This window comes from Myxocyprinus asiaticus, chromosome 34, assembly GCF_019703515.2.
Source record: "Myxocyprinus asiaticus isolate MX2 ecotype Aquarium Trade chromosome 34, UBuf_Myxa_2, whole genome shotgun sequence".
Classification (NCBI taxonomy): Eukaryota; Metazoa; Chordata; class Actinopteri; order Cypriniformes; family Catostomidae; genus Myxocyprinus; species Myxocyprinus asiaticus.
The window spans coordinates 22,518,345-22,536,692 of record NC_059377.1 but is presented as its reverse complement, the minus strand read 5'-3'; the positions used below and the strand labels follow the sequence as shown (position 1 = coordinate 22,536,692).

Genomic DNA, 18,348 nt, shown 5'->3' with positions numbered 1-18,348 from the left:
CTAAGTGGCCTACCACCCGTGGTGGTAGATACAATTACTCAGGCTAGGGCTCCCTCTATGAGGCATCTGTATGCCTTGAAGTGGCGTCTGTTCGCTAAGTGTGTTCTTCCTGACGCAAAGACCCCCAGAGATGCGCAGTCAGGTCGGTGCTTTCATTCCTGCAGGAGAGGCTGGAGGGGCTGCTGTCCCCTTCCACCTTGAAGGTGTATGTGGCCGCTATAGCGGCGTACCACGTCGCAGTTGATGGTAAGTCTCACGGGAAGCACGACCTGACAATCAGGTTCCTTAGAGGCGCGAGGAAGCTGAACCCTCCCAGACCGCGTCTCATTACATCATGGGATTTCTCCGTGGTCATACGGGGCCTGCAGGGAGCCCCATTTGAGCCCCTGGAGTCAGTTGAGCTAAAGACACTCTCTTTGAAGACTACCCTCCTGACTGCGCTCACATCCATCAAGAGGGTAGGGGACCTGCAGGTGTTCTCTGTCAGCGACACGTGTCTGGAGTTCGGTCCAGAATACTCTCACGTGGTCCTGAGACTCTGACCGGGCTTTGTGCCCAAGGTTCCCATGACCCCATTTCAAAATCAGGTGGTGAACATGCAAGCACTGCCCCAGGAGGAGGCAGACCCAGCCTTGTTCTTGCTGTGTCCGGTGCGTGCTTTGTGCATCTATTTGGATCACACGCAGAGCTTTAGACTCTCTGAGCAGCTCTTTGTCTGCTTTGGAGGACAGCGGAAAGGGAGCGCTGTCTCCAAACAGAGGATCGGCCACTGGGTCACTGACACCATCGCCTTGGCATATTACACACAGGACGTGACACCCCCCTTGGGGCTACGAGCACACTCTACCAGGAATGTGGCAGCCTCCTGGGCCCTGACCAATGGCGCCTCTTTAGCAGGCATCTGTATAGCAGCAGGCTGGGCAACACCCAATACCTTCGCAAGATTCTACAATCTCCGGGTTGAGCTGGTTTCGTCCCGTGTATTGTCAGGTACGAACAGGTAAGTTTCCACATGCGACACTGCCAGCAAAACTCGGTAAGACCATGTGATGTATTTCCACACATTACCTCCCCTTCGGGCAGGGTGTGGTCTCCTCTGTGTCTTACCCTTGGGAGTGACACCCCCCCCCCCCCGATGCGGACACTTATGGCCCCCAGACGATCGATTTCCACTCTTTTTTGGGGAGATAAAAGAAGAGAAGAGGCCACGGCTGGGGTAGTTTGTCCCCTTTTTTGGGCAGTCAACTTGTCCCCGAGGTGCAGGGGACCATACGACACTCGTAGGAGCGTTGGGGGAGGTTACGTGACGGCCAGGTGCACTGGCTACGAGGCACGCAATGGTCTGCCCGTCTTGCACCACCAGTCCACGTAACACAGTTCAGCTAGTTGTGGTGTTTCGTATAGGGACCCCTAGTGTCACTACATCGACACAATGTTGAGTGAGTGACAGATAGGGAACGTCCTGGTTATTTTCGTAACCTCCGTTCCCTGATGGAGGGAACGAGACATTGTGTCCCTCCTGCCACAACACTGAACTACCCGCTGAAATGGCCGGGACCTTGCCTCGGCTCCTCAGCACAAAACCTGAATGAGTGGTTGCGAGTCAGCTCATTTTATACCCGTATGTCCGGGGGAGTGGCATGCAAATTCCACTCACCAATTCCCACTGGCCTTTTCTCAAAGATCAGAGGTGTTTGGGGCTCCCAAAGGCGACCCCTAGTGTTACTACATCGACACAACGTCTCCATCAGGGAACGGAGGTTACGAAAATAACCAGGACGTTTTCTACTTTAGGATTGATACATGATGACCCACTGTTAAGATAAATATTTTTACCTATAAGCTAAATCATTCATTTTCACATGTTTGAATGTAGAATTACTTAATATTTTCAAGTTCACGGTTAAACTAACTTATTTATTGTAGAAAGTACTTAATCTTTTCTGGTATATTTACTATACCACAAAAAAAAATTGTTTTCAGTGTATATAGGCAGAATGCAAGAATGCATCCTGTGAGAACATTTCAGATTGGTGAACTCTATTGCAAAATGGATTGCTGTTGACTTTAGGCTTATGTTAAATAAAATTTTAACATCATATTATTTCTTTTTATTATTTTTCTTTTCATTTTCTCTTAGTCAAAATAATATACTTTTCCAATATAAATGCTTGTTTTTTTCTCAGCATAATGATCACTGAATGAATAAAGTGTCATATATGAAAGGATCTGGAACTCAGGATTTCTTCCCCACCAGGCAGCAGCATTACCCACAGGAAACTAATTTACACCGCAAGCAGCCACATCCTTGAAGATGAAGAGAGAAAAAGACAAAGGAAGAAAGGAAAGGAAACACGTAAACATTCATCCTCTTCGTCTTATGCAACCATTAATGAGTGTGGTTTTGACATGACTTACAAATGTTGTTGATGTTGTTAACTCTGTAAAAAAAACAGAAGATAAATAAATTCCTGTTTTTTTCATTACTATAATACAAGATGAAATAAGAAATGCCCAGCCAAATATTAAAGGGATAGTTCACTCACAAAAAAATTAAAATTCTGTTATCATTCTTTCACAATGAGCACGTTTACATGCACACCAATATGCTGATTACTCCCCAAAATCAGCTTTTTTTTTAAAAATCTGACAAAGCAAGAAAACCGTGTTTACATGAGATTTGAAATTGTTATTCTCTGCTTTTGATGTCAAACCATGAAGAGACATACATCCAACACATGTGCACACTGGATAAGCCAGTGAGAACACGAATAAATGTGTTTTCATGACATGCGAAATCGGCGTAATGGGCAAAAATCTACCCGTGTCAAATGGTTTATTCTTACGCCATTTATGACCTTATATAGATAAAGGAATGCCGTTTATAGCGTTTACATGACCACACGCATTGTTTGCTTATTAAGCATTATCGGTGTAAGAACGTGCATGTAAACACGCTCATTGTTACAAATCCGTATGACTTTCTATCTTCTGTGCAACACAAATGTGATATCAGGCAGAATGTTAGCCTCAATCACTATTCACTTTTATTATTTCTTCTTTCTATTCAATAAAAGTCAGTCCCTAACATTCAGCCTAATATCTCCATTTGTGTTCCATGGAAGTAAGAAAGTTAAATGGGTTTGGAACGACATATGGATGAGTAAACTCATTAAACAAAATTAATATTTTTTGGGGTGAACCCTTTAACAAAAGATATATTAAAATAATGAAATATTACAATAATTATCTTAACCAAATGAAAACTATCCCAAATTAACTAAAGAGCCTTGCATGAAATTCAACATGGATGTGATAATTTTATAACTAGTCAATCTAACAAGGCAACAATTACATATTAGCTCTGAAACCCTTTGAGTGCTGTCACATCTGCTTTCCGATATATTCTTGTTAGAAGTTGCAAGATTGAATAAAATCCCTACAAATTTTCTGCTTTAAGAACAGAAAATCACATTACATTTTACACTGTCATCTTTGATACAGCATTTCCCACATGCAGTTTGAAATAAGAGTTATTAACATGTCTAACTCCAGTGTGTCAGGAACCCTTTTAAGACCCCCCTCTCCTTATGACTATGTGTAGAACGAGGTGTTGAGCAGTACAGATTAGCACCCTGTGAACGTTCCCTCAGAATAGAGTACTCTCAGAGTACATTAAGGGCTAGAAAATGACTATGTCACAGCACTACACTGTCTTGAAAAGGTCATCCACACAGCTCTCAGATACCAAGGTGATGTTATTTTAAGTATTATCCGGAGCAATTAAAACTCAAGGACTGAGAGACTGTGGATATTCAGAGTGCTGATCAAAATGTCGTGCTGTCTCATAGGTGACTCTTTACTGTCTTAATTCCCTCAGCAAACAGGAGAAATATTAGAAGTTGGCAGAGATTGAAAATGATGAGGCACAGGAATAGATCGGGGGCTGTCAGTGCAAAGATTAGCTTGATTAGGAGTTGACAGGTAATTTGAATGAAGAAACTTTATTTGTTTGTGTAATTGTGCTCCCTTTGCAAGGAAAAATGGATGGATTTATTTATTTATTTATTTATTTTTACCTCAAAAGCACCTTTTCCTCTTGGTTCATATTTACTAGCAGAGTTCTGAAAAAACATTCTGTTAATTTAGAGATTTTGAAATTTGTTATGTCATTTAAAAAGAAATTAAAATGGCATGTTATTAGTAAAGATATAGAGGTATTAAAGGAATAGCTGAAAAAAGGAAATTATTTCATAATGTACACACCCTCATGTTGTTCAAAACCCATATCCCCTTTTTTTACTTCTGCAGAACATGAAATGCGATATTTTAAAGAATGTTGCAATAGGTGATTTCCATACAATGGCAGCTGATAGTGCCTCACTTTAAAACTTAAAATGAGTCTTGGGCACCCAGCACCCTGTGTCTGGTTTGTGGTTTGTCCCTCCTCGGACCACTGTCTGTAGGTACTCACCACTGCTGAGTGGGAGCACCCCACAAGCCTTGCCGTTTCAGAGATGCTTTGACCCAGTCATCTGGCCATAACAATTTGGCCCATGTCAAAGTCGCTCAGGTCTTTACTCCTGCACATTTCTCCTGCATTCAACATGTTGACTACGAGAAATGTAAATGCAACGTAGTTCTAGCGGGAAGACTAGCAGCTGTACATCATCGCACCATTAGCTAGGTAACTCCTAGCAATCACATGTAAGCCATTGCTTTATAAGTCTGCTCACAATCTATCACATTCCTGTTTCAGTGAGCTAACACGGCAACCTCCACCACCCCACCGCCACCAGTTGAGTCCCGTCCTGCACGGGGGTAGTCTCCTCGCCCCTGCCTACTATCTCCAGCAGGATCTGATGGTTCCGAGTACAACAACTTCGGACCGCCAGACGGGGCTTACACCAAAGAGAGACATTACATTCCTGTTTTGTATTAATCAAATAAATGTAATCTAAAACTTTACTCAAATCTGTGAGTCTTCCTGATAGAACTGATTGTTCATTTATCATCTAATCTACCCAGACCTTGACATGTGGCCTTGTTAGGAGATGATCAGCGTTATTCGCTTCACCTGTGAGTGGTCATGTTTTGGCTCATCAGTATATATATATATATATATATATATATATATATATATATATATATATATATATATATATATATATACTGTATACTGTATATATGTATATTTTTATTCTTTATGCTGAGTTTACACTACATGATTTTAGCCCTGATATTAAGCAGCTTAAATATCTAGACCTGTCTGAGACTCTAAGTCCTGCAGTGTGAAATGTGTTTTGATGTGTCATCCGCAGCAGCTCCCTGAACCCAGTCTTATCATGCATCTGTTTGAATGGTGAGCACAATAATATAGTTTCTATCAGAATAAATTGGCTTAAATAGAGTTTCTATCAGAATAAATTCACATACACATAAGCTTTTTAATTATTTGAAACAAAAACAAAGCACAAACATGCTCTTGTCGAGCCACAACACCAGCAGGCAGCTACCTGCGTTCATTGCAAAATTATTTATTTACCTCCAACTCTCTCTGCAGAACAGACAATCCTTGTTGCCACATCTCCCCAACCATTCTCTCCTCCATATTCTTTTCTTTTTTTGTTTTTTCGCTGCAAATCAGCGCACAAACAACTTGGATTGTAAGCTCCTCGTGGACCTCCATTTTTAGAGGGAAGAACTCCGGTATAGCGCGAGAACTCCTGTCTCACGCGTGATCTTACGTCATTTCCTGTAACACTTCTCATGTGCGTTTTGTTGTGAAATGTTGTTTGGAGACCAGACAGAGTTGCTGGGGATTCTTCCTAGTGAAATGTTGTGTAATGTGTGACCCCCTGTTGCCGATCCCTCGTGTAATGTGCAAACCACAGAAACTTCAAGATACCCCATTATAGACAGACAGTCGTGTAATGTGAACAGTACAGCAATCCGACGACTTTGAAAGTCGTATAGTGTGTGGGCGACATTAGAGGAAATATAACAACATTAACCTTTAAAAGTACACAATTTGTCCTTAGTGTACAATTATGTCCCCAAACACGTTAAAAACTAGAGGTCTTAAAAGGTCCCCTTGAGGGTACCATCTTTTTGACAGCCTTTATACTTAGTATACTGAGAATGTACCTGAATTTCTTCAGAGGGCACTTTTATTACTGCAAATATGACATTTTATCACATGCAGATGGCATTTCTTGAGTTCTTATTAATGTTTTTTCTGAACATCTGGGTTGCTGAGCAAAGCTTTCCTTCACAGAGCATGAAGTCACCACCTCTTTGTTATGCAGAAGTTGTAATCAGATTGTGCAAGGGGGCATGGGGGGTCTTGAACGAGTGGGCCACTCTGACATTAGCACACCCGCTGCCATTATTACAACCCTAATGACACACTCCGCATGCTGCATGCTGGGAGCCCAGCTTCAGGGGGTCCATCTCAAATGGCTGCAGGAGCCAGCGACTTGTCATCAATGTGCATCAATCGCCGGCACAACACGAAATCCTTCCTCTTCAAACCCTAAAAAAAAAAGCACACAAAAAAAGAAGGAAATGGAGCCCTTCAGATAATGTCTTTCATGGTTCAGTGGCCTTACAGGGGATTCTCCTGCATGGCCCTGAAATGGGCAAATTAATAGATGCTTTGGAACAAATTGGAATTACACCCCTCGATGCATTAATGTCAGAATGCAAGCCAGATTCCCTGACAGGACGAGGGGAGGAGAAGCTTTGAGAGGCAATGTGATACTAAGATAAAACGGCATTTATGCTCTTTTCTCACCCCTGTGGTGTGAGGGAATGGTTAAATGACAAGTGCACTGTGAGTAAAGGACATAACAGCGCTGGATAAAGACAATGTTCTGTGTGTGCCCCTCGGCAAGCTTCACTGAACCCATGAGAAACACATTTCAGAACTCATCTATCATTTGAGTGATGAAAGTAATGTTTTCATTATCAAATTACACAAAGCGATATTTTATATGATCTGAGAAATGTCTTCAATCCCAGACAATGACTCTTTAAAGGGATAGTTCACCTAACAAATAAAAATTCATATGACTTACTTTCTTCCGCGAAACACAAAGGAGATGCTAGGCAGAATGTTAACCTCAGTAACCATTCACATGTATCCTCCCGAGAACAGATTGTGACTGCTGTGTGCATTTTTCATTTACCTTTTTGATTTCTAGCTACTAGAACCTAATAAACAAGCAAAAAAATAAACAAATACATTCCTAAAAATTGATGTTCACATATGTGGACAGCGGGACTACGTTGTGAAATGTTAAATAATACCAAGCTATAGAAAGTCTTTTCCATTAAATTGTTTATGTTTCCAGGAGTGTTGGTTATTCATGTTTTTGAGATGTTACAGACACTACATCAGAAATGAGCATAATTCTGATTTAAAGTATCGCCTGGAATACTGGAATGCATTTACTAATGTTAATGAATAGAATCGTATTGTACAGTGATAAAATATAATATATATAAAAACAATTTAATGAAGTGAAATGATGCACAGTTGTGTTAATGTTGAAAGTTAATGAAAATAACTAACGTGTTTTTTTTACTTTTGAGGGAATAATGTCCCAAAAATCCATGTATGTGGACATCATGTTTATCAGCATGCTGACGCACGAAGAATGAATTATTTTTTAAAATTGCCATATAAAACTAAACTAGAGACGCTACTTTTTACACACAACCTTCAATGAAAATTTTTAAAGAGGTTTGTTTACAGAGGCACTTTTTTTTGGCTCTGCGCCCATAGAAGCGTTTCATGAAAATTGACTTTATGGTCAAATGTTTGACTTTATGACTTGGTGCGCCAGAAGTTTAACCCTTAAATGACAGTCTAGAGAGTTGTGAACAGTATTCAGCCGGTTTAAATGAATTAAAATTATGCGTTGCATATAGCAAAGCCAAAATACAATGTCCACGCATGTGGACGAGTGGTCGCACAAGGTTAATGAATAGAAAAAAGATGTACTGTAAGTGAATTGTGACTAAAGAAGCTAATATTCTTCCTAACATCTCCTTCTGTGGACCATGGAAGAAAACAAGTCATATTGATTTAGAACAACGTGAGGGTGTGTAAATAACAGAATTATTATTATTATTATTCTTTAAAACATTTAAGTGCTCTTTATCTTAACATGTTCAAATAGTTACTGTTGCATTTAACAATAATAATAGAAAACATATATAATAAAAATAAAATAAAAATCACAAGTAATGTTTATTGTGACATTTTTAAAGTACCTAAATACAAACTCTTCTTGAATTCAAACAGTGAGGCAGACAAACTGTACCATCATTTGCACATATGAAACAATCTTTAAAAAAACACGAATAGCCCTGACCACATGTGAAAACATGAGAGTAGATGATATTACTGTTGCTGATAAATGAAGGTTTGTAAAAATAATAAAATAGAGTTTGCTCTTACCATTAGGAAGTAATCAATTATTAATATAACACAAGCCAATAATGCATATTAAGATATCAACTGTCAGTTATACTGTCAATACAAGTTCTTTGCTTTGTATAATGCATTGACATTAAAAAGGAAATACAATCCAAAACGGAAATAAAAAACGGAAATAAAAACTGATTAATAATAATAATAATAATAATATTAATAATAATAATAATAATAAAAACACTGCTTGGAGACATTCTGGATACATAACAACAGTATGATGATATATCACAAAGGATATTTACATACAGGTTGAGCCATGGAAAATATCAATTTATATTGTGGAAAAATAACCTTTAAAAATAAGAAGCTCTGACCGGACAAATATTACATGCCAAAGACAGCATACAGTCAAGGTAAAAACAGGCTCATATGCCAATCAAGGATTATGTGCATTGTTCAGTACAAACTGCTGTATCAGCATCATGAGTCACTTTATTACTCCAAAGACATTTCTCTAGGTTGAGCCCTGATATCCAAAATCCATTCATGACATCTCCAACAGATTCGCAGTTGGAGGACTTGATCGTACATCGAGTCTGTACAATTTCCTATATATTCTGTAAACATATAGAAAGACTATAAGATTGATGTTTATAAACTGGAACTTACGGTCATGTTATAATTTTATGTTTAACAAAGACAGACAGTTTTTGTCTTGTAAAGCTGTGGCAGTTCAAGTCTGTTGATTTAATTTTTCAAAGCTATTTTGCATCCCACTCTTTGGCAGGAAATGAGGTGATGGCACTGATTGTGTAGACAAGACCATTACTGTGAGGTAACGCTGAGGATTTTTCAGTTTGGGATCTCTTGCTCTGCCGTTTCCTCTTTCATTGAGTCTTCCTCAACTTCTTCTTCCTCCTGAAAAATAAAGAGAGTGTTATCATTGGTAAGACAAATAGATGGTCCCACCCTCAAACTGGCGCCATTGGTCGAGCCAGTGTTGTTGTGTTGGGCTAGTTGTGATTCTCAAACAAACAATGCTTTGATAACGTCACAGTGGCACAGTATTTGCACTTTTCGGGGGAATCAACCTATAAATACCTTGCTTGTAGTTGTCTGCATATTAAGCTGGGAAAGAAGAAAGCTTATTTACATAGCCAAAACACCACACTTCACTGTTAAGTCAATATTTATATACAAAGCTCTTCTTAAGACGCTCATAAATTATTCAGATTGAGTATTTGTTTTTTTTAATATTAGACGCATACAAACAATAGAGCAAATATTCAAACAACTTTACACCCAAAGTCACATCTTACACCAAAAAAATAAAAATAAATAAATAAGATAATAATAATAATTTAAAGTCTCAGGTTGGATTTTCAAACAGCTAACTCCAAATTATTGTAATTTTAGCATGTCAGAGAACAAAGAGCAAACGTCATGCCAGAGTCACTTTCAGAACCTGCAGATTTAGAGTAGGAGACAAACAGGAAATGATGGCCATCTCAGCTTTTAAGTGAGTCTGACAGATGCAATTATCCCCTCCTCCAAAGGTTAATAAACACATCTACGCACAGCCATGTGTGATGGCAGAGTCCTGACCGCACACCACACTCAAAACAGCTGAAAAGCACATGATGATTCATGCGCGCGCACACACACACACACACTTGTTTTATATCATTGTGGAGATTCTTCATAGACTTCCATGCATTTTATGCATAATTTCTATCCCCTAAACCTAACCCTCACAAAACATCGTTTTAGTATGTTTAATAAGCCATTTCTCTCATAGGGACTACTGGCTGGGCCCCACAAGGTAGGTGATCTCAGGTTTTACTATCCTTGTGGGAACACTTGGTCCCCACAGTGTAGGATAAACATGTACACACACACACACACACACACACACACACACACACACACACACACTTACCTCAAACCAGACATCTCATTAAAGCATCTTTTGTTCTTCTACTTAAAGGTCTTCATATGGTTAAAGCAGCTAATCCGATCCAGTTTTATTGAATATCACTAAACAATTCAAAAGGTATCCTACCCCTTTAATGGAACATACTATTTACTTATTAGTTACAAGGCTGTCAAATTTAACACGTTAATGCATGTGATTTTAAAATAGGTTTAACAATGTTATTTTTTTTAACAGAGCCTCATTTATCTGTGAATGGAGAAAGATCTTCTTAACCATTTATTTATTACTCAAACCTGGATGGTGCATTGAACAAAAGCAAAGCCATTTGCAGTCTTTGTATGGTAGAATTGAAGTATCATCAGAGATTGACATGTTTGTGAGTAAAAACACACTGTCATTTGTACAAAAAATATAAAATAGTCTTTCATAAATATGTAAGATTAAATATATAAAGCATGGGGAAGTTGTATTATTTGTATTATTTAGCCATTTTAGGCTTGCAGTGAGACCAGTGTTTATATTTACAATGCATATACAGTATATAAAAAAAAAATTCATAACAAAATTCAATCAAATTGAATTGAGTAATCTTTAATAAAATTAAAAACTAAATATTTTAAGTTTTATTAATTTCATTTTTTTTTAAAACACACAATTCAAATATATATGTACTGTATATATACAGTTGAAGTCAGAAGTTTACATACACTTAGGTTGAAGTCATTAAAACTCATTTTTTACCCACTCCACAGATTTCATATTAGCAAACTATAGTTTTGGCAAGTCGTTTAGGACATCTACTTTGTGCATGACACATGAGTAATTTTTCCAACAATTGTTTACAGACAGATTGTTCCACTTTTAATAGACTATATCATAATTCCAGTGAGTCAGAATTTTACATACACAAAGTTAACTGTGCCTTTAAGTAGCTTGGAAAATGCCAGAAAATGATGTCAAGCCTTTAGACAATTAGCTCCTGATAGGAGGTGTACTGAACTGGAGGTGTACCTGTGGATGTATTTTAAGGTCTACCTTCAAACTCAGTGCCTCTTTGCTTGACATCATGGGAAAATCAAAAGAAATCAGCCAAGACCTCAGAAAAAAATTTGGTTCATCCTTGGGTTCATTTCCAAATGCCTGAAGGTACCACGTTCATCTGTACAAACAATAGTACGCAAGTAAAACACCATGGGACCAAGCAGCCATCATACCGCTCAGGAAGGAGACGCATTCTGTCTCCTAGAGATGAACGTAGTTTGATGCAAAAAGTGCAAATCAATCCCAGAACAACAGCAAAGGACCTTGTGAAGATGCTGGAGGAAACAGGTAGACAAGTATCTATATCCACAGAAACAATGAGTCCTATATTGACATAACCTGAAAGGCTGCTCAGCAAGGAAGAAGCCACTGCTCCAAAACCGCCATAAAAAAGCCAGACTACAGTTTGCAAGTGCACATGGGGACAAAGATCTTACTTTTTGGAGAAATGTTCTCTGGTCAGATGAAACAAAAACTGTTTGGCCATAATGACCATCGTTATGTTTGGAGGAGAAAGGGTGAGGCTTGCAAGCCGAAGAACACCATGCCAACCGTGAAGCATGGGGGTGGCAGCATCATGTTTTGAGGGTGCTTTGCTGCAGCAGGGACTGGTGCACTTCACAAAATAGATGGCATCATGAGGAAGGAAAAATATGTGGATATATTGAAGCAACATCTCAAGACATCAGCCAGGAAGATAAAGCTCGGTGGCAATTGGGTCTTCCAAATGGACAATGACCCCAAGCATACCTCCAATGTTCTGGCAAAATGGCTTAAGGACAACAAAGTCAAGGTATTGGAGTGGCCATCACAAAGCCCTGAAATCAATCTGATAGAAAATTTGTGGGTAGAACTGAAAAAGCTTGTGCGAGCAAGGAGGCCTACAAACCTGACTCAGTTACACCAGTTCTGTCTGGAGGAATGGGCCAAAATTCCAGCAACTTATTGTGAGAAGCTTGTGGAAGGCTACCCAAAACATTTGACCCAAGTTAAACAATTTAAAAGCAATGCTACAAAATACTAACAAAGTGTATGTAAACTTCTGCTTATCTCATAGACTTGTGTTCTAGACGTGTGTTTTATGAGTGTTATCAACACACATTTCCTTACTACATATTATTATGTACACAAATATTGTGGTTTGTTTTCTTAAAGATGAAGTGTGTTATTTATTTTATTAAAGGGATTAGTTCACCCAAAAATGAAAATTCTCTGCTGAGAATTTTGAAGGTCTAAAAAGCACATAAAGGCAGCATAAAAGCAATCCATAAGACTCCAGTGGTTAAATCCATATCTTCAGAAGCGATATGATAGGTGTGGGTTAGAAACATATCAATATTTATGTCCTTTTTTACAATAAATCTCCACTTTCACATTCTTCTTCTTTGTTTTTGGCCATTTAGATTCTTTGTGCATATCGCCACCTACTGAGAAGGGAGGAGAATTTATAGTAAAAAAGGACTTAAATATTGAACTTTTTCTCACCCACAACTATCATTTCACTTCTGAAGATATGGATTTAACCATTGGAGTCATATGGATTACTTTTATGTGGCCTTTATATGCTTTTTGGACCTTCAAAGTTCTAGCCATCATTCACTTGCATTGTATGGACCTACAGAGCGCATATGTTAAAAAGCAGAGTAAAAAAAAAATCATACGCATCTGGGATGAAATGAGGGTAAGTAAATGATGAGAGTTTTCAGTTTTGGGTAAACTAAACCTTTAACTCCCCAAAAACTGTAAACACTGTGGCTCTGTGTTGCTATCAAAACATTGCTCTGTTTGTTTGAGCATACCCATTAGCCCAACATAGTAACATTGGTTCAGCCAATGATATTACTTTGGGATGGGGCTATCTGTTTAAATATTTTATCGATTGAAAGCCATACTTAATACATAGTAATAGCCTAGTAATAAAATGTGATCATGACAAGAAAACCTAATACAGTCTACCTTAATTTCTCTAAGAAATTCAAACTTCCGAATTGTCATACAGGGCTGGTAAATGTTGGCTCCAGCAGCAGTTAATCTGAGCTGACAGCTTTGCTTTATTCAGCAATGTCTCTCCCATATGGGTCTTGTCTCTGTCTGTGGATGACTTCTGATATGCAGCCAGGCCTTTATGAAAAATGAGTACTTTTTCCTGAACTCCGGGTACTTTGTCGTTGCTGGCCCGTGGGGCGATATAATTCTCATGGTGGGATGACATCTCATGAACCTTGCTGCCGGATCAGCCTGTGCCATCCACCAAATCTCTCTGACAAGCATGCCAATTTTCCAATTACTTTTGGCACCATACGTTATCATCAGGCCAGTTCAGCACTTAAACGGGATACAAGAGGGGAAGGTGGGTCCGTTGCATGATAACAATCTCATAAAGTGCCTTGATTGAGGTTTTTCATACTCCTGTGGACACATGGATGCAAACGCAGACACATGGGGTCTCACAAGACATTGCCGGTCTGTGATTTAGTGCTTAACCATAGGAACAGGGTGACATCAGCACTCTTGGACACTCCTGTGTGCTAGTCGTGGCATGTTTCCATTGGTGGAATACAGCATCACATAAACTTAGATCCTGCGGACAACTACAGCGATTATACAGTATATTGCAGCTACACAGTGAGCTCACTTGTAGAAAGCCAAAAATAGCAAATAGAAAAATTTTACAAACTATCATTTTATTATTATAATTTTTAGCTTGATTTGTTTTAAGTGGGGTAAGCTGTGCAAATTTTTACTCAAGTTGTCCTCTATGCGGGGCCTGGGTAGCTCAGTGGTAAAATACGCTGGCTACCACCCCTGGAGTTCGCTAGTTCGCTAGTTCGAATCCCAGGGCGTGCTGAGTGACTCCAGCCAGGTCTCCTAAGCAACCAAATTGGCCCGGTTGCTAGGGAGGGTAGAGTCACATGGGGTAACCTCCTCGTGGTCGCTATAATGTGGTTTGTTCTCGGTGGGGCGCATGGTGAATTGAGCGTGGTTGCCACGGTGGATGGCGTGAAGCCTCCACACACACTATGTCTCCGTGGCAACGCGCTCAACAAGCCACGTGATAAGGTTTACTGTCTCATACACGGAGGCAACTGGGATTCGTCCTCCGCCACCCGGACTGAGGCGAATCACTATGCGACCATGAGGACTTAGAGCGCATTGGGAATTGGGCATTCCAAATTGGATGAAAAAAAAAAAAATTGTCCTCTATGCAAACTAATACACCCAAATATGCAGTATTTCATGATGTCTATATTAAATTACATTTAAAGAAAGTGTCCATAACATATAGAATACATTTAAGGGAAAAAAAATCTTTAATTCATGGCTATTATTTAGCCAAAAAATATACATTGGTAATTCACCAATTATTAGTATTTTTAGACATGGATACGTTTTCTTTGACATATAACTCATATTATCAGTAGTAAATGAATTTGACATGGAAAAAATTTGTTTCTAGCATAACAAAATAAATATTGGGCATATTGGGCAAAAAATAGTTTCTAGCATAAGAAAATAAATATTGGGTATATTTCATGCACATCTCTCAGTTAAAATGCAGCTAAATGATGGGCCCATTTGAAATATATGGCCACCTTTCAAAAATGTAGCACAGTTTGTTAAGATTGAGGGGGCAACACGTAACGAGGAATCTACTTTGAAACTGTATCTTCCAAAGCAACTAGCTACTCATAACTTAAATGTAGTTAGACTACTATCAAGCTACTCTTTTAAAAAAAGTTGTTAGCTACAAGCTTCTAACAAAAAGTAACTACACTGAAGCTATTTAAATTAGAAAATATTTTTAAATATTTAACAATTAGATGATATAAGTATGATGACATTAAACAATTAAGGGGGCGCCATTAAATTGAATATATAAATGTATACATATTATAAACTACTACAACTAGAAAACACCCTATTTTATACAACTGAATCGAAATATTGTGACAAACACAGCAACACACAAAATATTTTGCTTAAAAAAGGTGGCAAAGTCCCTTTAAAGGAATATTCCGTGTTCAATACAAGTAAAGCTCAATCAACAGCATTTGTGGCATAATATTGATTACAACAACAAAAGCTTTTTACCTGCCCCTCCTTTTCTTAAAAAAAAGCAAAAATCTAATTTCTAGTGAGGCACTTACAATGGAAGTGAATGGAGCCAATCTGTAAATGTTAAAATACTCATTGTTTCTAAAGTACAGCCACAAGACGAAAACAATATGCATGTTAACATGATTAGCATGATCAAATTGCGTACTAACCTTTTCTGTATAAAGTTATAGCAAATTTTACTACTTTGTTGCCATGACAATGTAATGTCAACAAACCCTAAAACCTTAAAATGACTAAAAATGATGATTTAAACAACTTTACAGCTCAAATAATACATGAGTTTTAACAGAAGAATTAATGTAAGTACTTTTATAAAATTATAAACTTCACATTTCTGTGTTTAAACTCTCCAAAAATTGGCCCTATTCGCTTCCATTGTAAGTGCCTCACTGTAACCTCGATCTTTGCTTTGTTTTTGTTTAGTAAAAAAAAAAAGGATGGACGAGTCAAATTGTATTTTATTTTTTGTGTGTGGTTATCATCATTATGCCACAAATGCTGTCGACTGAGCTTAACTTGTATTGAACCCGGAATATTCCTTTAAGGTTCCACAGGTGCTCAAGTGAATCAGTAAAACATTTATGTGAATTTGTTAATTTCACATAAAGTGTCCAAACACACCGACTCACTAAAATTAACTGGAGTTCCCAATGCTAAATATAAGGGAATCATGTTACCAGTTCATTTACATGAATGGTCCACAAAGAACCGAAAAGAGGTTATTTTTGAATTGAATACATTTATTAGCTTCGCTACTTTAGTTAGTTACTCTCCAACACTGAGTGCAACACGTCTTACCCTACGTGTCCACCCCCAGTCAGAGGAAATGCATTGGCTTTGCCAGAAAATGGTGATATATACAGTATTTGTCAAAAATAAGACTAATTTCAAAATGTGAAGTTCCTCTCCACTCCATAAAGCTCCCATTTCAAATCTCTCTTTTTTATGAAACAGGGTGCTCATTTTGCTGACAGTGTGACATTTACTTTGTGAGGCAGAGACATTGTGGAGACACTGGCCCTCCGTGGGCCCGATCATGCTGACAGGCAGCGGCTTTGTGGGATATCTCCATCACTCTCCTCCAGGGAGACCTGGAGCTTTCATTCTGCCATTCACTCTCCATGCTACAGCCAGCCCTCTGGTTACTGCTTATACATGTATGATAATGAAATGCCACATTCTTCATTCTAATTGCATTTGAGCTTTTTAAAAGGGCAAAAAAACAAAACAAAACATAGCTCATGTAAAATAGTGAGACAAGAGCATGAGAGCTTAAGAGAGTAAAGACAGAAGAAAAAGTGAGAGCGCGGTCTGGACCCTAGGTGGCAACAAAAGCCTGTGGCGTGTTAATGCGTTTGAGTCGAAGACCCCTGCTGCCTTACAGTCAGTACACAATCAAAACCCCCCTTTCTTTTTTTCTCCCTCTCACCCACGCTACACACTGCAAACTTCATAAAGTGGGATTAAAATAAAGCTGTGTAAAAGAAATTTAATAAAAAGAATAAAAAATGTACAATGCTGCTTTTACTTTAATAAGCTTTAGCATCCTTTATCAAGCTGGCACGGTCCTCACAGAATTAGCAAGCTAATTAGTATGACTTAATTCTTTATCACATTTTCTGCCTTCATTGTATTTATTAGTACATGTGTGTTAAATGTGAGGGGATTTTATGTGATAGAGGGAGAGAAAAAGCTTTTCAGCCTCCCCTACATCTGATAGGTGCTGGCATAAGCCTGCAATCCTGCTTGCTCTGCCGAAGACAGATTTATGTCCCGGAACGATGATGAAAACACGCAACGTAAGGAAGCAGGAGTAACATCTCGAGAAAATGAATCGCTGTGGCTCATACCAATGGATGTCTTCAGGCAGTGGATAGAGGGAGGGAGGGATGGATGGAGGAATGAAAGACTGAGAGAGAGAGCGCTATCAGGCACTGGGATTATTCATGACCCCTCCAAACCATCTCTCTTTGTAAAGATGGAGAAAAAATATTAACTATGGCTGAACGATTAATCAAAATAAAACTGAAATTGCTATATGAAGAAGTGCGATTATCAAACCTCAAGAGCTATGATTTAATTAAATAAACAAATAGTCTTCAGGCGCTGCTCACTCCACTTACTGTATGCACACAGCTCTGTTCTCTGTACCCGTAAGGCTAAATAGCTGGTCGTGTTATATTTACAGCGCTCTAGATTCACTGATTGCACATTTGCGTAATTCCAAATATGCTTGGCCTCTAAAAGTTAAAGTAACCTTGTAAAACTGGACTTTTGTGGACAAGAGTGGATGAGAGCTTTTTCTGATTATTTTCATGACAATAAAGCACAAATTCCTCCTCAAACTGTTAATGCAAAAAAAGAATTCTTCTAATTACTGTAATGCATCTGAACTTTACTTTTGAGTTTTTATGTAATAATTACTCATTATTTATATTGGTGATTCTCATTACAATGATTAATTTCTTTATGTTTTTTTAATCAGTATCATTTAAAGACAGTACATCAAATACTAACATGATGTACAAATTTTACATTACAGTAATGATATGAAGTTATTACTGTTTTAAGTATCATTAAAGAAACAAATAATGCTTAACTGTAAATGATGAAAAATATGAATGGTCCTATATCTAGGGTTAATTTTGTTTAAGAAAAATTTGCTTTCTTTTGCTTTTGTTCTTTTATTTTATGATTTATTTTTATTTATTTATTTATTTTTTTTGATTTTCTCCCCAATTTGGAATACCCAAATCCCAATGCGCTCTAAGTCCTCGTGGTGGTGTAGTGACTCGCTTCAATCCAGTTA

General features: G+C 38.2%; 1 protein-coding gene and 1 long non-coding RNA gene across 2 annotated transcripts in view; both read right to left on the bottom strand.

Annotated features, from left to right (window-relative positions):
- Window positions 1-1,809: 1,809 nt before the first annotated feature.
- Window positions 1,810-5,686, bottom strand: LOC127425337 (uncharacterized). The gene is made up of 3 exons (XR_007894606.1): window positions 5,546-5,686; window positions 2,419-2,441; window positions 1,810-2,307 (listed from the first exon to the last, which is right to left on the bottom strand). It is a non-coding gene; the product is annotated as an uncharacterized LOC127425337 (long non-coding RNA).
- Window positions 5,687-8,238: 2,552 nt separating this feature from the next.
- The window catches only part of LOC127425322 (PHD finger protein 14), a 145,305-nt gene continuing 135,195 nt past the window's right edge, over window positions 8,239-18,348 (bottom strand). The window contains exon 18 of the mRNA XM_051671172.1: window positions 8,239-9,361. Coding sequence (XP_051527132.1) covers window positions 9,296-9,361 — 66 coding nt within the window. The 3' untranslated portion in view covers window positions 8,239-9,295. The remainder of the gene's footprint in view (window positions 9,362-18,348) is intronic.